The sequence below is a fragment of the Martes martes genome (genome assembly GCF_963455335.1).
Source record: "Martes martes genome assembly, chromosome: 15".
NCBI classification, from domain to species: Eukaryota; Metazoa; Chordata; class Mammalia; order Carnivora; family Mustelidae; genus Martes; species Martes martes.
Genome location: NC_137903.1, coordinates 27193856 through 27217943, shown reverse-complemented (window position 1 = coordinate 27217943; position 24088 = coordinate 27193856). Strand labels below are relative to the sequence as shown.

General features: G+C 39.9%; 1 protein-coding gene across 1 annotated transcript; it reads right to left on the bottom strand.

The window, feature by feature from the left end:
• Positions 1–5294: 5294 nt before the first annotated feature.
• Positions 5295–10890, bottom strand: LOC308355919 (alpha-1,6-mannosyl-glycoprotein 4-beta-N-acetylglucosaminyltransferase-like; the record flags this gene model as incomplete). Its single annotated transcript, XM_080824478.1, has 3 exons — positions 5295–6430; positions 9442–9598; positions 10783–10890. 3 exons carry the CDS (start codon positions 10888–10890, stop codon positions 5295–5297), a joined length of 1401 nt encoding a protein of 466 aa, XP_080680604.1.
• Between the last annotated feature and the right edge of the window lie 13198 nt (positions 10891–24088).

The following is a 24088-nucleotide window of genomic DNA, read 5'->3' as shown; positions in this document are numbered from 1 at the left end:
ACCTCCTCTTGCTGATCAAGGACATTTACTCTTCACAAAATGGTGACTATTTGTCTTCTGGTCTCTGGATACAGAGTCCAAAGTGCTCTGATGGCAGCTATAACCTGTAGTGCAACAGGGCCCTTGCTATGTCCTTTGGCAAGGGGGCAACCTCTTTGGGAATCAGCACTTTCAGCCCTGGAGAGTCCAGAGTTGCAGATATGAGAAGAACAATATCCCTTGGTGGGTCATGGGGAGTGATAGTAAAGTGGGGTCCCCTCCTGTTTTCACCTTTAGGTTCCCAGACCCATATATTCTTTCTTTTGAGGATGAATTAGACCCTCTGATTTCATCTGTATATTGCATCCTGAAGGATGCCATCCCATACTGTGAGTATCTCTGAGCTAGTATTTCAGCTGTACCTTTAGAAAGGCATGCCAGTACTTTATGAGGTCAGTCACTTCTGGATGGTGTACCATATGACATGACCAGTGGATCCCAAGGTCAGGGACCCACTTCTGTACCGCCTTTGTTGTGAATGGGTCCCCTGATTGGATGCTATGTTGTGTGTGAGTCCATGGGTGAGGATCAGGCATTTCATAAGCTCCTAGACAGTGGTCCTGTCTGAGACTCTCTGAGCAGGAAAGGACAACCCATGCCCAGAGTAGATCCCTAATCCTATGAGGATAAACTGCTGGGTCTTCCAAGATGGAACTTGCCACCAAGCAAGCTGGATGGTCTTCTCAAGGAATAGGACCATAATGGGGACTTACACTGGCCTCTTTTGTTGGCAGGTTAGGTATTCAATGGTAGCAATAGCTAGGTCAGTCTTGGTCACTGGAAGTGTATGCTCTTGAGCCCATATGTAGTGTCCATATCTGCGACCATGGCCACCTTATTCATGTGGCCATGGTGCCACTTCCATGTTGCTTAATGTTAATTGACTGAATCATTTGTCTACTTGGCTGTAAAGGGTTTCTTCCACAGGGATGCTTCCTGGTGGTTATTAGCATGTGATACAAAATTTTTCACACTTTGTGTCCATACCCATATGTCCTTCCACATTCCTCTATCAGTCCTTGGTATCTCCAGGCTTCTAGTCCTTTCCCTTCCAGGAACCTTATAAGACAGTTAGAACTTTGGTCACTGTCCAGAAATCATGACACCTGTTTAGAGACCAGGTACCTGTTTAGAGTTCTGCCCATTGGGAAGATTTTCCTCTACTTTCTTTCAAAGTCACCCCTAAATATGTCCATAATGCAACCAACATCTGTTTTTGGCTTATACTACATGTAAAGCACACCTATATGTAAATCAGGCTTGGGCCTTTCCCCTTTCCTTCAGCTAGTAATATGGAACCCTCCATATGACTATAGGTAGGAGCTGGGGGAAGGTATGGTGTAATTATTTTGAATGGTATGAATTATCTACTAATGCAGCTTATTTCTGCCTTCTGGCCCCACTTGATCCCAGGTACACCATTTTCTTTTGATGGACTGATGCTAGGTCTGCCTGACTTTATGACTTGGTGGGTATAGCTGAATTTAGCTCATAAAGGGAAGTTATGGACACATGGTCACCAGGTGCTCCATGCCCAAGCATTTTGTGTCTATCAGGATTCAATTACATGCCAAGAGCTGTTCTTCAAAAGGTGTATAATTTTCTCTTACAAATGGCTTGAACTTGCTCCAGCATCCTAGGGGACTGCATAGGGGCTTTTCATAAACTTTACACTGTATCTTTTCCCATCAGTATAACCTCTAATAAAATCATCAGGTCTGGTGTATTGTATGATTTTGGTGGCAAAACTTCTTGTCTTGCAACCTGGACCAGCTGCAAAGCTCTTTCTTGCTCCAAGGCCCATTCAAAGCTGGCAACTTTCAGTATCACCCAGTAATGAGCCAGGGTGGCATTCCTAGATTTGGAAACTGTTGCTCTCAGAACCCTACCAGACACCATGCTTCCTTTTTTGTAGTAGAGGATGCAAATGCAGTAATTTCTTCTTTAGTCTAGAGGGAATGTTCTGGTACTCCCTTGACCACTGGACTCTAAAATACTTCACTCGAGTAGCAAATTCCTGAATTTTAGCCTCTTATCAAGACCTCCAGGATCTAGCCACCTACTTATCCTGTCTAATCAGTATGATGTTCTGTGGGGTATCTAGGTAGTCCAAATCTCTTTGGACTATATTATGACAGAGGGCAAGAGAGCTTATATAGTTCTTTTTGCTTTTTTTTTTTAGATTTTATTTATTTATTTGACACAGAGAAAGACAGAGAGAGAGAGAACAAGCAGTGGGGAGCCGCAGGCAGAGGGATGGGGAGAAGGAGGCTCCTTGCTGAGCGGAGAACCCAACATGGGGCTTGATCCCAGGACTCTGGGATCATGACCTGAACTGAAGGTAGATGCTTAGCCAACTGAGCCACCCAGGTGCCCCTGAGTTTACATAGTTGTGGGGCAAAAATGTGAATGAATATTGTCAACTCATGTGAATGTGAAGTCTTTCTGATTTTCTTTTCTAATCAGAATAGAAAAGAATGCATTTTCTAAGTCAATGGCTGCATAGGATGAGCTCAAGAGCTTATTAATCTGTATTAACACAGTATATCTGACACAGCAGCTGCAATCATGGCTACTAAATGGATGAGCTTGTGGTAGTCTATGGTCATTTTTTAGGAGCTGTCTGGGTTCTTCAGGGGCCAGACTAGTGAATTGAATAGATATTACAGGGACCTCCACAATTTATATTTTAAGTGTCTACTAGTAACATTAATCTCTGCCATCCTTTCCTTCCCCACTTGGCATTCTGTTTTTGATTTACTATCTTGTCCAGGAATAGGGGCAGTTTCAGCAGTTTCCACTTCCCCTTCTCCTTTATGATAGCTCTTAGCCCATAGACCAAGGATCCAATGTGGGGTTACTCCAACCGCCAAATACATGAATTCCAATTAGACACTTAAGGACTGGAAGGATGGCCACTGAGTGGGTCTGTAGACATAGTGGTCACACTGTAAGCATGACTTTGTTGAGGACACCATTTATAATGTGCTCCCCTTAAGTTCCCACTCTAACAGGAGGCCATGATTATGCTTTGATTCTAGATATCAATATCAGCCCAGAACTTGTGTGTAATAGTTGTGAAAATGTCTGGATATTCCCCTTCTACAGTTGTACAATTATCCATGTAAATGGCTCTAGGTCCCTTTGCAGGGGAAAAATTGGGGAATGCTTACAGGAGATATTGTTACAGGGTCTTCCTTCTGGGGACTTGGCCACTTCTTCTGTCAATGTATATAGGCCTGAAAATTGGCTTGAGTCCAGGAACTAAGCGAGAGTTTGTGACTTTTCACTGGGGAGACGGCCCTCAACCTCCTGTTCCTCCATTTTTGCCTTTTCTTGCTTGTAGATATCAAGTAGCAGTCTTCTTATCTGCCTCTTTTGTCCACAGTGATGACATGTTCTATTAACCTATTTTAACCTCTATTTCTACAACTTCCCGAGGGTCCTGCGTAACCGGCTGCAAATCCTCACCTTACTATCCACTTCCTCAGTGCACTCTTAGTATCCCTTGTATTAGTTCATGCCTGCCAACAAACTGACATGAAAATGGGGTTAGATATCCAAGAGATTAGTGGAGGGAGAGGGAGAAGGCTTGGAGAGGCTTCAGAGTGTAGTGAAGGTGTGACAACTGTGGAAGGTGGTACAGAAGAAGAAATTTCTAAGAAGAGTCTAGGACTACAGCATGGTTCCAAGACAGCTTCAAACAGGCTGATGGAGAGTTCTTGAGCTAATGCCACCTGTTGGAGGAGTCCTTCATCTTCCCAGGATGGACCTTGCTAGCACCCCAGCTATAGTCACTTATTGGCTGGGAGCATTCTGTGGGAAGTATGGCCTTGGCACCAACACTGTGGTGAATCCAGAGAACAGCAGCGGAGCTGTCAGTTAGTCGTGATGCTTGTAGCCAATTTCAACAATACATTTTTATGCCAACCATATACACTCCCCCCATTTCCCTGCATGTGATGCTCCCAAATTCTGCCTCGCATCCTTGTTTGGCTTCCCCCATATCCCTCTCCTTGTTTCCATCCCATTATCCTGTTTCTGAATCCCCCAGGTCTTTCTATCCATTTTATTACAACTCATACATACTGCCTAGTTTTTTATTACATTTCTTCCCAAATATTCCTTTTCAAGAGGTTCTTACTTTTTCCTTAATCTGCACCTTCATAGATTATAGTTCTCAAGCTAGTGAAAACCTGACAATGCACATTAGTTGAGTTCAGGGCTCAGAGCTCAGATTCTTCCTGGAATAGAGAGTTCATAGCAAAGCTGAACTGAAAAAATGTTAGTAAAATATCCAGCTTTTCCCATCAGAAGCATCCCAGTTGCCTTATAGTCCCAGAGATAAGACTATGCTGGAGACAAGAGCAGCCAAAAATCAGAGAAAATTATTTTTTAATAATTCTGATGCTATTTAAGAAGGAATACCCTGACATATTAGGTGATCAGGTAGGAGAAAATCTGTGCCTAATATGAAGGTTACACAATAAGTATTTATCAAATGAATGACTGCCTTGTAATGGGATAATGAGATCACAGAGAAAATAGTCATGTTCCTCTCCTGACCAACTAATTTTTTTTTTTTTTTTTGTCACATAGGAAGTGCAGCCTTTAATGACTCTATTTCTTGGCTCTTGGAAAGATCCTCTGTCTTCTCTCATGCACTGCTAGAGTCTTGGGATATGAACATCCAGTCAGTCCTACCCATATGTTCCTGTTGCTTCTAGAAGTCTGGTGTTCTTGCTCCAAGGGAAGAATTTTGGATGGTAGATCCTTTTGCATAGAAAAACAGGGAAGAAAAAAAAAAACAACAGAAAACCAGGGAAGGGTTAAAAATCCTGCCTATTCCACCAGTGGCTCTCTGGGACCAAGAGGATGTTACCTTCACTCTGCCTTTCAACATGCTGTGTCTTCTGTGTTAAGAATCCTGAAAGGAGGGGCACCTGGGTGGCTCAGTGGGTTAAGCCTCTGCCTTCGGCTCAGGTCATGATCTCAGGGTCCCGGGATCGAGCCCCACACGGGGCTCTCTTGCTCAGCAGGTAGCCTGCTTCCCCCTCTTTCTCTGCCTACTGTGATCTCTGTCTGTCAAATAAATAAATAAAATCTTAAAAAAAAAAAAGAATCCTGAAAGGACCCAAGAGTGAGATGTCTTTGACCAATTTCAAGACTTTAATTTTTTAAAATCTCTAATACATTCTAAACTGCAACTCAATCCCTCCCAGAACTTCCAATGGCTTCTTCAATATTATTAAATTTCACTTAATCCACAGGTTGATGTGCCTGACTATTATTCCAGAGGGTGGAGTGGCTGTCACAAGCAATCTCACACATTTTACCTTCTTCCCAGACTCATCAGATAACACCTGCTTATTCAGGGTGCCATTTTCTAGTAGCCCCAGTAGAATATAGTCATCACAGTCATTGACCCTATTAGTAGCATCATAGCCCAGTTCTACTTGTCCCTCTTCCAGCTGATTCTTGCCTTTTAGGTGAGAGCCAGTCAGCACTTGAACTTGGAACACTTTGGCGGGCACATCCAAAACCACAGTCAGATGACTGCCAGCCTCCGCTGATTTGGTATAAAAGAAATTCTTATCCAAGCTATAGGCATTCATGAGAACAGAGTCATTGGCAACCTTCAAGCTGGTGTAGATGGAAGCAGCAGGGTTGCTGGGAGAACCAGGGTCATTTTCCTCAATCTCTTTACCTTTGAGGCTATTGAATTTGCTGTCAAAGAAGGAGTAATTAGCCATGTGCTGGAAAAGGGAGGGGAAGAATTGGATTGGTGCTGGTTCCATGAGAAGGTCATGAAAATGAGTGAGGAGGTAGACACAGGGCATTTTTTGGTAGAAGAGGAAAAGGAAGTGAACCAAGCAGGGAAGGTCTCTAGTACGAAAGAGTTTTCCAGTGAAGCCCAGCTGAGAGAAGTTTAGAGTCAGCCAAGGTTTGTTTCTCCAGGCAGACACTGTGGTAGCTATCTGGGTGACAAATCCTGGAGCACATGTCACATCATCTTCGATCATCAGAAAATAGTCAGAGAGGTTGGTTGCAAAGTTCATGAGGAAGGCATAATCCATGTTCTGCTTGAAGTGGAAGGTTACATAGGCTGGGGTGTCATGAAAGTTTTTCTTAAGGTCCTTTAAAAGAAGATAGTTTTTAAGAGGTGTATTGATCACTACTAGCTGTCTGGCCTGGATATATGGTTTAAACAGGGTTGAGATGTTGGAGATCATTTGACCAAGCCACTTGGGGTCCGGATCTGCCAGGTGTACCAAGACAATGAAGTGTTTCCGCTCAGATGAGGAGGAAGCAACAAAGAGAGATTGCACAGTGTCCAAGAGGTAGCTCCCACTGGAATGTTGAACTGAGGAAATCCCTATGGTCAGCAGTTCTAGGATTGGGGAGAAAAGAGGACTTTTAACAACTTAGAGAAGTGAGGAAAATAGTTGCTATGAGTGAGGTTATAAATCTTTCTTAGGTCTTTCCATATGCTAAATTCATTTGTCCCTCCAGTTATTTTACATTTTCTCGCCCCCAGGCCTGGGTATGGACCATATGAGGAGTTAAAAATATCTGGTCATAAGTTGTGAGTTAAAATCATTGCATCTACGTCTCCTCCCACCCAAAGTCCCACTGAGAAACCAGGAAGGTTGCCATGAAAAGATAATAATATTTGAAGAATTCCTGGAATATAGAATTTGGAACAGGATTGGTGGAGAAATCTAAGTAGTATTTATAGCCCCAAAGACACACAGAGAAAACAACTGCACAGATGCATCTGTATCAGAACTTCAGAAAAGTTCTCAGTTTGAGCCACTAGATAGAAGAGGTATGGACTCTGGGATGGACACCTGGATAATTACCGAACTGTTTCCAGAACCACTAGACCAGTGATCACCAAGAGGCTGGTGGTAGCAACACACATGCCCAGGCAAAAATCATAAGGATTTCTGTCTAAATAAAGTGGAAGGTTTGCCAGGCAAAGGCCCAGGGTGTGAATCCTGGGGGTGGAAAGAACATCAGAAATGCAGGCAAGAACTCCAGGCAACAGAAGGGGGAAAAGAGAGAGCACAGCTGACTATGGCACTTACCTTTACACTCCCTCAAGTAGACATTCAGAAATGTAGAGCCTGCCAGAGTGTCTAAGCAGGTAAATGGGGGAAATTCCCCACATGACTTAGGGTTCTACTGGGAGAATTAGCAGGACACTTCGCCCAGAAGATCTGTTATCTACATTCCTTACTTCCTCTATGTGTCACTGCTCCCCCATAATCTAATGAGGCAGGCTTCTACAATCACAATACACTTCTTTTTTTTTTTTTTTTAAGATTTTTTAATTTATAAAAAAAAAAGATTTTTTAATTTATTTGACAGAGATCACAAGTAGGCAGAGACGCAGGCAGACAGAGAGAGGAAGGGAAGCAGGTTCCCCGCTGAGCAGAGAGCCTGATGCGGGGCTCGATCCCAGGACCCTGAGATCATGACCTGAGCCAAAGGCAGAGGCTTTAACCTACTGAGCCACCCAGGCGCCCCAATCACAACACACTTCTACAGAGAGGCAAAAAGGAGTGGTTATCTGTAGAGAATTACACTGTTCATTCTAGATCCTGGAATATAAATCTGAAACAAGAATCAAAGAACATTTGAATATAAATATGAAACAAGAATCACCAACATAATGGAAGAAAAATGACTCGACCATAAAGAAAACTGTAAAAATGTAATAGAGGGAATCCTGAAATGAAGAGCATTTCAAATATATTACCATCAATCCTCAGAGAGATTGAAGAAGAAATCATACTTTTTGGTAAAAGGACAGGTTCGTATGAAAAGAAGTTTGTAGAAAATATGGATATGGTGACTTGATTGAGTTCAGCTTAGGTTTATCTGATGTGTTCTTCCATCAGAAGGCACACAATGGCAAACTGTTTCTGTTTTTAGGATCTTAGCAGCCTTTGATGTTCAGTGTCTAGATCCATTAATACTCTAAGGGTTGTAATATGGTGATATTTTAAGTCAAACATTCCTTCTGCATTCATTATCTGGAATGTTTCTATAAAGTGAAAGTTCCCCTAAATCTCTTCTCTGGTTACCCAGTGGTATAGTCCATATAGATAAATGAGATAAGTATTTGATTCTTTCCTTTTTACTTAGCAGCTTTCAAAATAATGATTGGTTGCCTAGCATTTTCCAATTGTGACAAAATTGGTTGGTTGGTTTTTTGTTTGTTTGTTTTGATATCCATATGAACTCATGAATTTTATGATTCAAACCACAAAAATTTTATTGATGTTTAAATTGTCCTATCTTAGGCAAGTAGTCTCTTGAAGTTGGGTCCTGAGCCCATTTATTTATTTTTATTTTTATTTTTTAAAGATTTTATTTACTTATTTGACAGAGATCACAAGTAGGCAGAGAGGCAGGCAGAGAGAGAGGAGGAAGCAGGCCCCCTGCTGAGCAGAGAGCCCGACATGGGGCTCCATCCCAGGACCCTGAGATCACGACCTGAGCCGAAGGCAGAGGCTTAACCCACTGAGCCACCCAGGTACCCCCTAAAATTTTTTTTTTTTAAATAAAACACATCATGGGTTCAGACAGATATTTCAAAATGCATTCAATTCAAAAATGCATTTAAACATAAAGAAAAATGTAGTTTTTCCTTGCTGAGAGTTCTTTGTATTTTAAAGACCAACAAGCTTAAGCCCTCTTGAACTTAATCTTATTTTATTGATAATAAATAACTTTGTGTTGTCCTTTGAATTCTTAAAGTATCTGAGTCAGTTAATGGTTATTCTGTCACAAGGTTTATTTTTTCTTATCAAATACCATCACAACTTATGGGGATCAAATGAATGCCACAGCTGGACCTCAGAAGGGTACACAATGCCAGAATGAAGCTTGTTCAGTGAAGAGAATCACAAAGTTCTGGTTGAGCTGACAGATAAAAGCCACATAGTCTCTAGCCATAGACTTTGTAACAGACGCTAGCACAGTTACCAGCGATAGGGGAAAGAGGGGTACCATTACTGCAGAAGTCAGCGAGGACCACAGTCAGATCTAGGCTGGAGCCGTACTTTTGAGAGTAATTAGCATACAGATGGTAGTTAAGGCTGTGAGACTAGAAGAGGTCACCAAGGCAGTGAGTCTAGACAAGAACTAGGATACATCAACATTTGGGCAATGGAAAGAGAAGATAAGCCAGCAAAAGAGACTGAGGATTTACTAGTGAAGCTAGAGGAAAACCAGAAGAGTTTGGAATTCTGTAAGCAATTGAAGAATGTTAAAAGAAGAATGATCCACTGTATCAAATGCTGTCATAAGTCCATTTCCTTTCTACTGTCTTCTGTCTCTATTCTTGTCTGACCTATCCCAGCATGTTCCATACCCCTTGTGCATACTCACTTTTTTTCAAAGGAGGAGCTCCAATCAAGATTTGGGCGTTTATGTTTTTGAGCAGTTCTAACTTTTTCTGCATATTTTTGAAGGTTTCCAAGTGGTTTGTTCTACCAGGGATGATCTGCATCCGGGCTCTCTGCCAAGCTACCATCTCCTTTTCCTCCTGAGAAAAAAGTAAGTTTCAGCTCTATTATTCAAGCCCTTTGGGAATAATAGTTGAGTGGATTCTCTTTGTACGACACAATGAAGTATCTCTAGGATACAGGGCAGGTTGCTCAGGGCTGATTTCAATTTCTTCCTTATTCTCTAAAGAAGTTCTACACGAGGGGCTCCTGTACAGACTGTGGGTCTTGGGATGAAGGGAACTGGAATTTCGCTAGCTCTCCTGGGTTCCCTATGACTACAGCTTGATATGGGTTCTGTGAAGGGCAAAATATATATTAAATGTCAGAGATACAGGAGAGAAGGTAATTCCACCCCAATGTCCCAATCTAAACTCTTTTCTCTAGGTGGCACTTCACTCTTGCAAAATCGTTTACTACTCTCCCTTTTCTTGTCATTTCTCGTTTCTAGGGCAATTTTCTCAACTCTTGAGACTTTTTCTTGGCTTCGATAAATGACTTAATTTTTCTGAAATTCAGCATCCTACTATATAAAGTGGGCCGGAGGAGATATGTAACTTTAAAACTGAAGGAAATTTTCTAAAATGGGAAACTTACTAAACAAAGAGAATATTTTTAAAAATTAACATATAATGTATTATTCGGTTCAGGGTTACCACTGTGAATCATCAGTCTCACACAATTCACGGCACTCACCATAGCACATACCCTCTCCATTGTCCATCCCCCAGCCACTCCATCCCTCCCCCCACCACTGCCCAGCAGCCCTCAGTTTGTTTCCTGAGATTAAGAGTCTCTTATCGTTTATCTCCCTCCTGATCCCATCTTGTTTCATTTTTTTTCTCCCCCTCACACCTTCTACCCTGCCTCTCAAATTCCTCATATCAGAGAGATCATATGGTAATTGTCAGAGTATTTTATGTCTCATCAATTGCTATTAAAAAAAGGCCAACTAAAAAAAAAAAGGGCCAACTTTGCCGAAGTATTAAATAAGCATTATTTTTTCCTCAGCCCTAAATTCTCTGTTCTGGAGTGCCACATCCCTTATTTTCTCCATCAAAGAAAAATGATATGCTAGTCCTCAAATTCATTATCTTTTTTCTTCTTTGAGTGTCTATAGTGTTAGTGACAATTTCACACAAATAGATAACTAGATAATCTGCTTTTTTTTTTTTTTAAGTCAAGGGATTTTAACTTTGCCCCATCCATAGTTTCTGGTACTCACCAAAGATAGGAAACTTGTAGTATCAAAGGGATTTTCTCTAATGAAAAAGCAAATTGGGAACACCATTACTGTTGCAATAACAATGAATAGCCATAGAAAATCTTTCATGGTGTTGGGGCTGGGAGCTTGTAGAGCTGTTTCTCAGTCTGTGATTCTTGGATGTATATTTGGATGTCTGCAATTTATAGAGTATTGAGAAAAGTTTTCATTTGACAGTAATTTTTTTCATGAATCAAGGAAGTTTACAGTATACTGTTTACTTATATAAGTAGCATTCTTTAAAAAAAAAAGACTTTTTAAAAGAGCAGTTTCAGGTTCACAGCTACATTGAGAGGACGGTACAGAGATTTTCCACATACCTCCCACTCCTCCCCTGTGATCAACATCACTCATCAGTGTGTGTTGTTCGACTGATGAGCCTACATTAGCACAGCTTTGTCCCCCGAAGCCCATAGTTTACATAATGGTTCAGTCTTAATGGTGTATTTGATGGATTTGGACAAATGTATAAATGACAGGTATCCATTATTATGGTATCTTACAGGGTATTTTCACTGCCCTACAAACCCTCAGTGGTCTGCCCATTCATCCCTCCCTCTCTCCTAATCCCTGGAAACCACTGATCTTTTTACTTTCTCCACGGTTTTGTCTTTGCCAGAACATCCTATATTTGGAACCGCACAGTGAGAAGCCTTTTCATACTGCCTTCTTTCACTTAGTAAGATGCGTTTAAGGTATTTCCATGTCTCTTCATGACTTTATAGCTTATTCCTTTTTAGCACTGAATAATATTCTGTTGTCTGGATGTACCACGCTTTATTTATCTAACCATTCCCCTACCAAAGGGCATCTTGGTTGCTTCCAAGTTTGAGCAATTATGAAAAAAGCTGCTAGAAATATCCCCGTGCAGGTTTTTGTGCAGACGTATTTTCACCTCCTTTGGGTAAATACTAAGGAACTCAATTTTTGAATTATATGTTAAGAGTAGGTTTAGTTTTGGGACGCCTGGCTGGCTCAGACGGTTTAGTGTCTGCCTTTGGCTCAGGTCATGATCCCAGGGTCCTAGAATCAAGTCCAGCAGGAAATGCAGTTCCCCCTGCTTGTGCTCGTGTTCTCTCTCTTTCTCTCACAAATAAATAAATAAAACCTTACAAAAAAAAAGTAGGTTTAGTTTTGTAAAAAAACCACCAAAGTGCCTTCCAAAGTTGCTGTACCATTTTATATCCCCATTATGATATATCAGAGTTCCTGTTGATTCACATCCTCACCAGTATTTGGTGCTGTCGGGTATTTTGTCCTAGATTTTGACCATTCTAATAGGTTAGTGGTGGTTATTTCTCATTGTTTTTTTTTTTAATTTATTTTTTTAAGATTTTATTTATTTGACAGAGACAGAGAGACATCACATGCAGGCAGAGAGAGAGGATGAAGCAGGCTTCCCACTGAGCAGAGAGCCAGATTCTGGGCCTGATCCCAGGACCCTGGGATCATGACCTGAGCTGAAGGCAGAGGCCCAACCCACTGAGCCACCCAGGAGCCCCTCATTGTTGTTTTAATTTTCATTTCCTTGATGGCATATGATGTGGAACATCTTTTCATATGCTTATCTGTCATTTGTATATCTCCTTTAGCTAGATGTCTATTAAGGTCTTTGTTCAATTTTTAAAAAGATTTTATTTATTTATTTATTTGACAGAGAGAGAGAGTGAGCAAGCATGAGCAGGGCGGAGGGGCAGAGGCAGAGGGAGAAGCAGACTCCCCACTGAGCAGGGAGTCCCGATGTGGGACTCAATCCCAGGTCCCAGAGATTGTGACTGAGCTAAAAGCAGACACTTAACCGACTGAGCCACCCAGGTGCCCAGCATAGTACTCTCTTATACTTTTTTGGTTTTGTAGAATTGGTGGTAATGTCCCCACTTTCATTTCTGATTTTAGTAATTTTAGTGTTCTCTTTTTTTCTTCGTCCATCGAGCTAACAGATTTTCAGTTTTGTTGTTCTTTTAGAAGAGCCAGCTTTTGGTTTCATTGATTTCTCTTCTATATTTCATTGATCTTTGCTTTCATCTTTATTACTTCCTTCCATTATCTTTGGATTAGTTTGTTCTGCTATATCTAGAACCTTGAATTGTAAAGTTAGGTTATTAGTTTGAGATTTTTCTTAATTTTTTGGCATTTATAGCATTTATAGCTATAAACTTTCCCTTTAGAACCACTTTCACTATGTCCCATAAATTTCAGCATGTTGTATTTTTATTTTCATTCATTTAAATATTTTCTAATTCTTTTGTGATTTACTGGTTGTTTAAAAGTATGCTAATTTCCACAATTTTGTGACATTTCCAGTTTTCCTTTTGTTAGTGATTGCTAACTTCATCCCATTTTGTCAAAAGTAGGTACGTTGTATGATACCTATCTTTTTAAATGGATTGAGACTTAATCTGTGGCCGGACATATCTATCCTGTAAAATGTTCCATGTGCACTTGAGAGGAATGTGTATTCTGTGGTTGGTGGGTAAAGTGCTCCGAAATGCCTGCTAAATCTAGTCGGTTTACTGTGCAGTGTAAGTCCTCTATTTCCTTACTTATTCTATGTCTAGTTGTTCTGTTCATTATTGTCAGTGGGATATTGAATTCTTCAACTATTACTGTATAACTGTCTATTTCTCCCTTCAATTCCATCAGTTTTTGCTGCTTATATTTTGACGACCTGTTATTAGGTATGTTAATGTTCATAATTATATCTTCTTGCTGTGTTGAACACTTTACTGAACTCTTAAAATGTCCTTCTTTGTCTCTTATAAACTTTTTTGCTATAATGTCTATTTAATGTCTATTTTGTCCGGTATTAGTTCAGCCACCTTTCTCTTTCACTTAGTATACGCATGGAGTATTTTTTTCCATCTTTTCACTTGCAACCTGTTGGTGTCTTTGGATCTAAAGTGAGTCTCTCATGGTGCCTGGCTGACTTAATCAATGGAGCATGCGACTCTTGATCTTGGTCTTGTGAGTGGGTGTAGAGATTACTTAAAATTTTAAAAAAATTAAAAAAATAAAACTGAGTCTCGTATAGAGAGCGCAGTTGGATCAGATTATTTTAAACGATTTTATTTATTTGTTTGTTTGTTTGTTTGTTTTAACACAGAGAGAAAGACAGAGAAAGAGAGAGACAGGCAGCGAGAGGGGATGGAGCAGGGGGAGAGGGACAAGCAGGCTGCCCTGAGTGTGGAGTCTGACGGTGGCCCAATCCCAGGACCCTGAGATCATGACCTGAGCCGAAGTCAAGAGTCAGATGCTCAACTGATGGGGCCACCCAGGTGCCCAGATCAGTTTTTTAAGTCAATTCTGCCAACATCTGTCTTGATTGGACAGTTTAGTCAATTTAAAGTAATTACTCCTAAGAGCGACTTCTGACATTTCGTTACGTGTTTTCTAAATGCCTTACGGTATTTTTGTCCCTTATTTCCTGCATTACCATCTACTTTTGTGTTTAGTTGATTTTTTTTTTTGGTAACGAAATGTTTTAATCATCTTCTCATTTCCTTTTGTGTGTATTTTATAGCTATTTTCTCTGTGGTTGCCATGGGGATTACATTTATCATCCTAAACTTACAACTTTTTAATTTGAATTTCTACTGGCTTAACTTCAATAACATAGAAAGAAACTGCTCCTTTACAGGTCTATTAAATATATATATATATTTATATTTATATTTACATACATTTATTTGTATTTCTATATTCATATATATAAAAGTTTCAGCCACAACACATGGAAGTCCTCACCTTTACTGTAGTTCTGAGACTTCTTTTGGGAGGTGCAGAGGAACTCAGCTTAACAACTCTTCGGAGTTCCAGACTTTCCCCAAAGTCAAGAAGAAGAAAGTATGATGTTTGAGGGAGCTGGGTTGGGGCCAGAATTTGCATCCTCTGAGGTAAGACAAAGTTGGTCACTGCTTTCAGGTGACACTCCACCTGACAACCATTGTTCTCCCTCAAAGGGGCCTGTTTACTCTCCAACTTCACACCAAACAGCAGCTCCTTGGTGAAGGTCCTGGGGAAGTGCTGAGGAAGTTCTGATACCAGCTTCCTGGGATTCTGACCTAGATCCAGGACTGTGGACTGGGCCACACTTTTCTCCAAATAAAAATAGTTTTATTGGTATTTCCCCCAAGTTTAAATACAATGCATGTTCAATGTAAAACTTTGGATTAATTACAAAAAAAAAAGAGAGAATAAAAATTACCCAAAATCCCAATGGCAGGAGCCACCCAGATGACCCATATAGCTTACTTTCAACAAATATATTTACTAGGTGGAGAAGCATATGAACGAACAGCTGCTGGAGGCTTCCTGGATTTAACTTGGTGACTTTCACATTACAACCCCATAAGGATGAAATGGTTGGTAACATATTTGACAGGATGCTTCCATTTATGGATTTTCTGTCTTTCAAAGAAATGTTTCTGGACTACAGAGCAGAAAAGGGAGGTCAGGTACAGGAAATAACCAATGGTTTAGTGGCTACTCACGCAAATCTTCTTTCTGTCATCCAGAGCATGGCAATACTGGGTTTTACCTTCAGCCAATGGGATTGCTTTGGACATCTACAGCTCAGTAGGCTGGGAGAGGATTAGGCTAACAACGACAGAAAAATAGATCTTGGAAAATATGAATTTGTACCATTCATTAATGTTAAGTATTGATGAGTCAAAAAGAAAACAGCAGATTTAATGTTATTAACATAACAATACTCCCCAAACTGATATGTAAAGAACTGTTGCAATAAAATGACAACCCATTTATGAATGGAGTATTCGCATAGACATTTCACCAAAGAAGATGTACAAATGGCTTATTAGCTATGAAAATATGCTCAATATCATTAGTCAATAGGGAAATGCAAATCAAAACCACAATGACATACTATGTCATACCCACAAGAATGGCCATAATAAAAAAGATAGACAATAACAAGTGTTGGTGAGGATGTGGAGAAGGTGGAATCCTCACACACGCTGGTGGGAATGTAAACTGGTACAATTGCTTAGGAAAACAGTTTGACAGTTCATCAAAAAGTTAAAATTACCATATGGGCTGGGTGGCTCAGTTGGTTAAGCATCTGCCTTCAGCTCAGGTCATGATCAGGCTCCCTGCTCAGTGGGAAGTCTGCTTCTCCCTCTGCCTGCCACTCCCCTGCTTGTGCCCCCCACCCCGCCAAGCAAATAAATAAAATCTTAAAAAAAATTACCAAATGACACAGTGATTCTACTTTCATGTATATACCAAAGAGAAATGGAAATATATGTCCACACAAAAATTTGTACATCAATGTTCAAAGCAGCATTATTCAAAATAGCCTAAAAGTGGAAGCAATCCAAATGCCCATCAATTGATAACAGACAAAGTAAGATAGTTCATGCAATGGAATATTATTCAGCCATAAAAAGGAATGGAGTGCTTGTTTATACATGTTACAACATGCATGAACCTTAAAAACGTCATGCTAAGTGAAAGCAGACAGACACAAAAGGCCATGTATTGTATGATTTCATTTATATGAAATGTCCAGAATAGCAGATCTATAGAGACAGAAAGTAGATTAATGGTTGCTAGGGATTTGGGAGAGGGAGAATAGAGAAAATTGATAATTAAAACTGTATCTTTTGGGGGTGACTAAAATGTTCTGAATTAGATACTGGTGATGGTTGCACAACTTTGTGAATATGATAAAAAAAAAAACAAACAACCTACCCAACTGTACACTTTAAAAGGACGATTTCTATGGTGTGTGAATTATATAAATTATTTTTTTTATTAAAAAAAACACAAAAAACAACAAACCTTTAATGGCCTGAAACCTGACTTTAGGGATTGCTGTTTCCTCTAAACTGTCTTCTTGTATTCAGTAATTCTAGAACACCTCCCAGAGTAGAGAACTGTTCCAGGTGCTTCTGAATCAGGCTACTTCAGAATGAGCTGAGGTTGAATATTCTACCTGGGAGCCCCTTTCCCCAGCACACATTCTGAACCCCCACTTCCAAATGCCAGAGACAGGATATGTATGAATCTTTTGTGTGTTCACAGCTCTTTCCCTTGGGCAAGCATTTCAATTTTTCAGCCCTGGAAGCTCAGCTGTGCGGTGGTTTTCAGTGTTTGGGAATGTTTATCTAAGATGTTACTCAAGCTAACTGCCCCTTCTTAAGTTTTCTGAAGATCCTATTTTCTGCCCACCATTCTAGGAAAATCATAGTTTTGGTGGTGGGAATCAATTGAAAGTGATGTCCTTTACCTAAAAGACAGATGTAAAAATCGGCTCCTAGGCTTATGTTCGCAGTCCTTTTTTTTAATTTAAAAATTTTTTTATAAACATATAATGTATTTTTAGCCCCAGGGGTACAGGTCTGTGAATTGCCAGGTTTATACACTTCACAGCACTCACCATAGCACATACCCTCCCCAATGTCCATAACCCCTGCAGTCCTTTTTGCTAAAAGGACTGTATCTTCTGCTGATCCTCATGTAGTTCTACTGTTTCTAGGAGAAACCTCTTTCTAAAAAAAGCATTATTTTTGAAAAAAAAAATATTTAAAAATATTTTTTATTTATTTATTTGACAGACAGAGATCACAAGAAGGCAGAGAGGCAGGCAGAGAGAGGGGTGGGAAGCAGGCTCTCCGCCGAGCAGAGAGCCCAATGCGGGGCTCGATCCCAGGATCCCGGGATCATGACCTGAGCCGAAGGCAGAGGCTTTAACCCACTGAGCCACCCAGGTGCCCCGAAAAATATTTTTAATACATTAATATTCAGGCTAACCTAGTGGATTTAATCCTGGGATTTTGAATGATCACCTATTTAAGGATCAAATACTATATATCGTGTGCTTTCTCATTGTTAGTGCTGAGAAGGCAAAAACCCTTTATGTTTTGGAGTCCCTAGTTTCTTGGGCACCCATGAATGTATACTGTGTGCTGGAAGCAAATTAAGCAAGGTATTCTTTTCTTTTCTTTTTTTTTTTTTAAAGATTTTATTTATTTATTTGACAGACAGATCACAAGTAGGCAGAGAGGCAGGCAGAGAGAGAAGGGAGGAAGCAGGCTCCCTCCTGAGCAGAGAGCCTGATGCGGGGCTCGATCCCAGGATGCTGGGATCACGACCTGAGCCGAAGGCAGCAGCTTTAACCCACTGAGCCACCCAGGCGCCCCAAGGTGTTCTTTTCTTATGGCATGTTCTGTGTCTTTGTGCAGGTTTGCTTAAAATCCTTTCTGTATAAATCAGTTCATTAAGTTTTCTGTTGGTGTGGGAGTAAGTTTGGCAAAAAGGCTACTGACTGCAAGCTAGGAGATTAGGAAATTCCAACTAAGTCCTCCTCCTGTCAAAATCTCTTCTACCATCATGTTGTTCTTTTTTTTTTTTTTTTTAAAGATTTTATTTATTTATTTGATAGAGAGAGAGATCACAAGTCGGCAGAGAGGCAGTCAGAGAGGGGAGGGGAAGCAGTCTCCCTGCTGAGCAGAGAGCCCTATGTGGGGATTCCGGGCTTGATCCCAGGAACCTGAGATCACAATCTGAGCTGCAGGCAGAGGCTTAACCCACTGAGCCACCCAGGTGCCGCCCATCATGTTGTTCTATAGTCTAGTTCAGCATGAGTAAGAGGAGGTAGCAAACAGCTTTACTAGTTACCTATTTATTTGGCTTTGGTTTAGTAAAATGTTTGGTATAATATTATTTACCAAAAAACATATATGTCAAACCTTTGAGCCTAGGCCAGGCAATCTCAATGAGCTCAGGTTATGGGAGGCAGATGAACCCAGGGGTGAAAGCCTTTGGCCTCTCTGCCATGGGTAGAGCAGGAACTAATGATAGAGCTCCCCCTCCACGTCACTCTCCCCTGGTATATGATTTATTTATCTAGGCTTCTGATAACAAGGCAGGATAGGGGGAGGTTGTTTTTGATTTGCAGAGGATGTAAGCTGATGGGGTGAGGTGAAGTAGAAGGTTTAGGTATTTTAGGTAATAATGTGGTTGTTGGTTTGAGCCGAAGTCTGAAGGTCCAGGGGAAATGTGGCCAGCATTTCAACATTTTCCCACATGTACAGTTGGGAACTGTCAACTCTCTCCATGTGGCTAAGACTTGTTCCTCAAGGCCCTTCCTGGTAGTTCTGTTTATTCTTAGCATTCACTGAGTGGTACAGCTTGCTATTTTTAGCTCTGTGTGGTTATAACCCCTATTTCCCATCTACCCATGCTGAGCCGCAATCTAAACCCGTGGTTCTCAATAGATTTGTCTTAGTTCTAGTACAAGTGTTCCTGAAAAGGGGCCGATTCTATTTTATCATTTGAAGGAAGAAACAATTAGTTGGCTTAATAAATAACCAACCATCCCTACTTGGTCCCCAATCTATGGATGACATTGTTAGCCTTTTTTATGGGTGAGGCCACCAAATACAGAGACCGGTCCCGTTATTTGGCTCCACTTATCCTGCCACGTATAAAACATAACAAAAATATGACATATGCATACTTTTGTATCCAGGGAACAGTGTTCCATCTATAGCAGTTTGTGAAAAGAAAGAATTACTGAGTGGGAGCCTGGTAGTAATATTTTCTGGTATGGTAACAGTAGTTAGGCAGTAGCTATAGGGTGAGGTGGCCTTCGGAATTTTTGAGTGTAATCCTCAGAGCTTGGAACTAATTATAGTAAGTTGCAAGTACAGTGTTTACAGGTAGCAATGCGGTTCATTTGTTCTTTTTTTTTTTTTTTTTTTTTTTTTTTGGGCATCCGACAGGGCTCCTATGTTACTCAGAAGAAAGGAGCAGAGCAGATGTTCCCTAAGGGAGGAAATGGTATAAAGGTCTCTGAGGTTAGACTTGAGTCTAGCCCTCAAAGTTGACTGAGTCACAAACTGTGGGCTTATGAGGCTAAGGAAGGTTGTGTCCACCCCCTAATGTGGTCTGTCGTTTGGACATGATGCTTGATCAAACCTTTTCAACTAGTATCAATTTCTTCTTATCTTGTCCCATTTTGTACTAAACCATGGTTTAGCAAGTTAGCAACCCGATTCTCAAACTTTGTAGGGTTAATAACAACTTACAAAAGCAAAGTAGTGCGCCTACTTGGACTGATACCCATCCTAAACAGAGTGTATTAAGAGAATACAGGTTAGGGGCGCCTGGGTGGCTCAGTGGGTTAAAGCCTCCGCCTTCGGCTCAGGTCATGATCCCAGGGTCCTGGGATCGAGCCCTACATCGGGCTCTCTGCTCAGCAGGGAGCCTGCTTCCCTTCCTCTCTCTCTGCCTGCCTCTCTGCCTACTCGTGCTCTCTGTCTGTCAAATAAATAAATTTTAAAAAAATCTTAAAAAAAAGAGAATACAGGTTAAAGGAGAAGAACAAAGAGCTTCTTAGCTATGAGTGTGGGCAGACAGCAAGAGAACTGAGAATGTGAAATGTCATGGAGTAGAGAGTTTGAAGAAGGATGGGATCTTCATAGAAATACAAGAAAGAGAACTCAGAAAATACAATTAGGAGGTCATTGGTGATCCTGGAGAATAACCTTCAATGAACAAATGAGCTTTGAAGCCAGAGTTCAAAGACATCAGAAATGACTAGGTGCTAAAGAAAGGCCATGGGTAAAAGCTCTTTTTACTAGGCATGAATGGTAGACAGAGGAGGGATCAGTGTCTAGCATAGTTTTTTTTTTTTTTAAGATTTTATTTTTAAGTTATCTCCACACCCAACACAGGGCTCGAAGTCACAACCCAGAAATTAAGAATCATATGCTCTAAAGACAGCCAGCCAGGTACCCCTGGCATAGATGTTTTCAATACAGAATAGACTTATGCGTGATTGGAAACTAGAGAAAAGAGCTTATAGGTAGGAAAAGTATACTCATTTTTATAATTCCTGATGTGTTTAGTTTAGCAGTCAATTTTCAAGTTTAATAGTCCCTAAAATCTTGATCCTGTAATGAGGTTGTATTGCCCCCGTGTGGTATAGGCTGCCCAGCAACTTCATTCTAAACTAGGAATTGACAAACTTGCTATAAGCAGTAAATATCTTAGATTTGAGTAAAAGTAGCCACAGATACACATAAACAAATAGGTGTGACCATGTTCTACTAAAACTTTATTTTCGAAAGTAGTTATGGGACAGATTTGTCTGGTAACCACTAGTTTGTTCACTCTTTTTTGTTTTTTTAAGATTTTATTTATTTATTTGACAGAGAGAGATCACAAGTAGGCAGAGAGGCAGGCAGAGAGAGAGAGGAGGAAGCAGGCTCCCTGCCAAGCAGCGCCCGATGCAGGACTCGATCCCAGGACCCTGAGATCATGACCTGAGCCGAAGGCAGAGGCTTAACCCACTGAGCCACTCAGGTGCCCCAGTTTGTTCACTCTTGATCTAAACCTCAATATTTGGGTTGAACATTAAATTTATCTGGGGGTCTTTTTTTTTTTTTTTTTAAGGTGGGTACCCAGGCCCTAGACTTATTGAAAAAGAACCTTTGGTTGTGGGGTTAGGGGTATTTCGTGAATCCCACCAGGGAGTCTGTTGTGCAACCAAGGTTGAGAATCACTGATTCAAACCAGTAAACTTCTAGTTGAAGTGTAGCAAATAATAACTAATTTCATCAAGTTGTTATCGTATTCCAGGTGCTGAGCTAAGAGCTTTCCATATATTATCTTATTTAATCCTCATAACAACTCTATTAACTGGGTGCCATTATTATGCCCATTTTATAGATAAGGAAAGTGAATTTTAGTGAGATTAAGTAATTTGTTCAAGGTTAAGGGTACAGAATATGCCACCCTCAAATATGCCACTTTGTGCTAAAGGTATTTGAGATTCAAGAGCTGCAGAAGAAAAGGCCTTTTAGACTTCCCTTACCTGACTAAAAGAAACCACTTCTGGGAAATAAAACTACCATAAATTCTTCTTGAGGGCAGATCTACTCCCAGAAGGAAGGATGAGGATGAAATAGAATGAAAATGAGAATGAAAAAGAATGAGAATAAAACCTGCCTTAAATCCTTTATTTAGGGAAGTTTTATGGTCCTAAAGGAGACAAAAGGATCACTTGCGCCAAGATAGAAAACCATTTTCACAAACTTTTTTATTTCCTGTTTGTTCTCCTGAAAATCCATTTATCTTTCCAAAAAGTCATTTGTTTTCCTCTAAGTGCTTTGCTCCTCCTCCCTTTCACCTATTAAGATGGTATATAAACCTCAAAATCCTAATTAATAATCTCTTTGAGTTACTCATCACTGGAGTCTCTCATGTGTGTGCATGTTGCACATGTAAATAAACTGATCTTTTCCTTCCATTAATCTGTCTTTTGTCAGTTTAATTTGCAAGGCTCCAGTAACAGAACCTAAGAGCATAGAAGAAAAGTTTTTTTTCCTCATCTACAAGGTCATTAGCTATTAAGAGGAGGAACAGTGATTTAAACCTAGACATCTGCTTCTAGAAACTGAGCTCCCCATTACTAGACTACTCTATTTATTATTTTTAACTGAAAAAAAACCCCTCCATCTTATTTTACTACACACTGTATTTTAAATAAAGTATATAAAAAGTTAGTCATAAGCACTTTTCTCTAGATTTAAGTTAATATACTTTTTCTAGTGCCACTGAATCTTATTTTTTGAATCAGATTGTTCACATACCTTGTCTATGACTTTGGCACACCATAGAAATTCATTAAGTACCCTTTCAGTTTGTTTTCTGTCCTATAGATATTTCCCCCTCTCAGCCACTGTTTGACTCCGCATCTGTTTAGGCTATTAATATCATTCAAAGGCAAAGCTTTCATATGACTCCCTTCATTTTAGTGGTAATATGGTGCAGTGATTTTACATATGAGCTTTGAAACCAGACAATCTGAGTTTGAATTCTATACTGTCTTACTGCATGGTAAGTACTCAATAAATATCAGCTAGTCTTCTAGCATTTTAATCAACTAGAATGTATGTCTTGCTTCAATTTCTCTCTTCATACAGACGCAAAAAGGACCTTAGTCATCTAAGGTGCCTTCAAATAAAACACCACCACAATTTTAACTATCACCACCACAACAATAGCTGACATTTATTGAGAGACTACTATGTGTTATTTTAAATACTTTCCATAGATTAACTTAATTATTCCAAAAACCCTATGAAGCAGGAGTTATCATTATCTTTAGTTTATAGACAGGAAACTGAGGCCCAGGAAGATTAAATAACTTCTCCAAGGTCACATGGATAAGGCAGAGACATTTTCTGAACCCAAGTAAGTCTGGCTTCAGAATCCACACTCTTTATTACTTTTCTATATTGCTTTATACTGCTTCCAACAGGAAATGCTACTATTATGTATTTCTTCAAATCAGAAGGAACAATCTTCCAGTCTCTCCAAAACAATGGTTCCTAGGCTTAGGACTTCATAGGCTATTAAAATTTAAAAGAAGATTCTGATAAACAGCATAGATTTGCCACTTTTAAGTTTTGACAAGAAAGGACCTCAAAAAACCAACCACCACCACTATCATTTACTACTAAATGATAGTACATTTAGTACATTTACTAAAATAAAGGATGACTTAATACCCCCAAAGTAGGATGGATATAACTTAGAAAGATAGCATCCTAATGCTCTCTGTATTCATGTATTGTCCTTAATTTTTCCACTTTGTTGAGGACAAAGACTTCAGAACATTCTCCTTCCTTCTTAATACTAGGTTAATAGCTACATGCTACTTGCATTTAGATACAACGGCTCTTTTAGTAATGTTTACAACTTGTCTTTCTAAAAAGAACCTGTGTTTTGGATCTGGAAGCTAACAGTGGTACTAATTAAAAGTTATTGCTTTTTAATAAAAAGTGGAATAAAAGACCTATAGGTATTTTGTTCCACTCAAGTGGCCAAAGGACTTAACGATCTGAGAGGCCTTATTTCTCATTCTTGAAAATTTGAAAGGTGAAATAAACAGTTTTGGGATTAGCACTTCTTTCATTCCAATGCATTAAAGTACTAGTGCACACTGTTGAAAATGGGAACATTTCAGTTAAACCCTTTAAGTCTGCAACAGTGACAGCATTTTAATAGGACTTTTTTATCTTTTGCACCTTTGATTTCCTCCGGAGTCCTGATCCCTGAGTGTTTTCAGCAAAGTGCCACATCAGCAGAAATCTACACGAACGTTGGCCTTATTAATTTTTTATTGATAACATTGTGAAATGATAAGGCTCAGTGCTTATCAGCTGCATTTTGAACTTGACAACAAACATGAATTATGTATACATGGAAAATTATTTGCAACAATTTTTAGCTA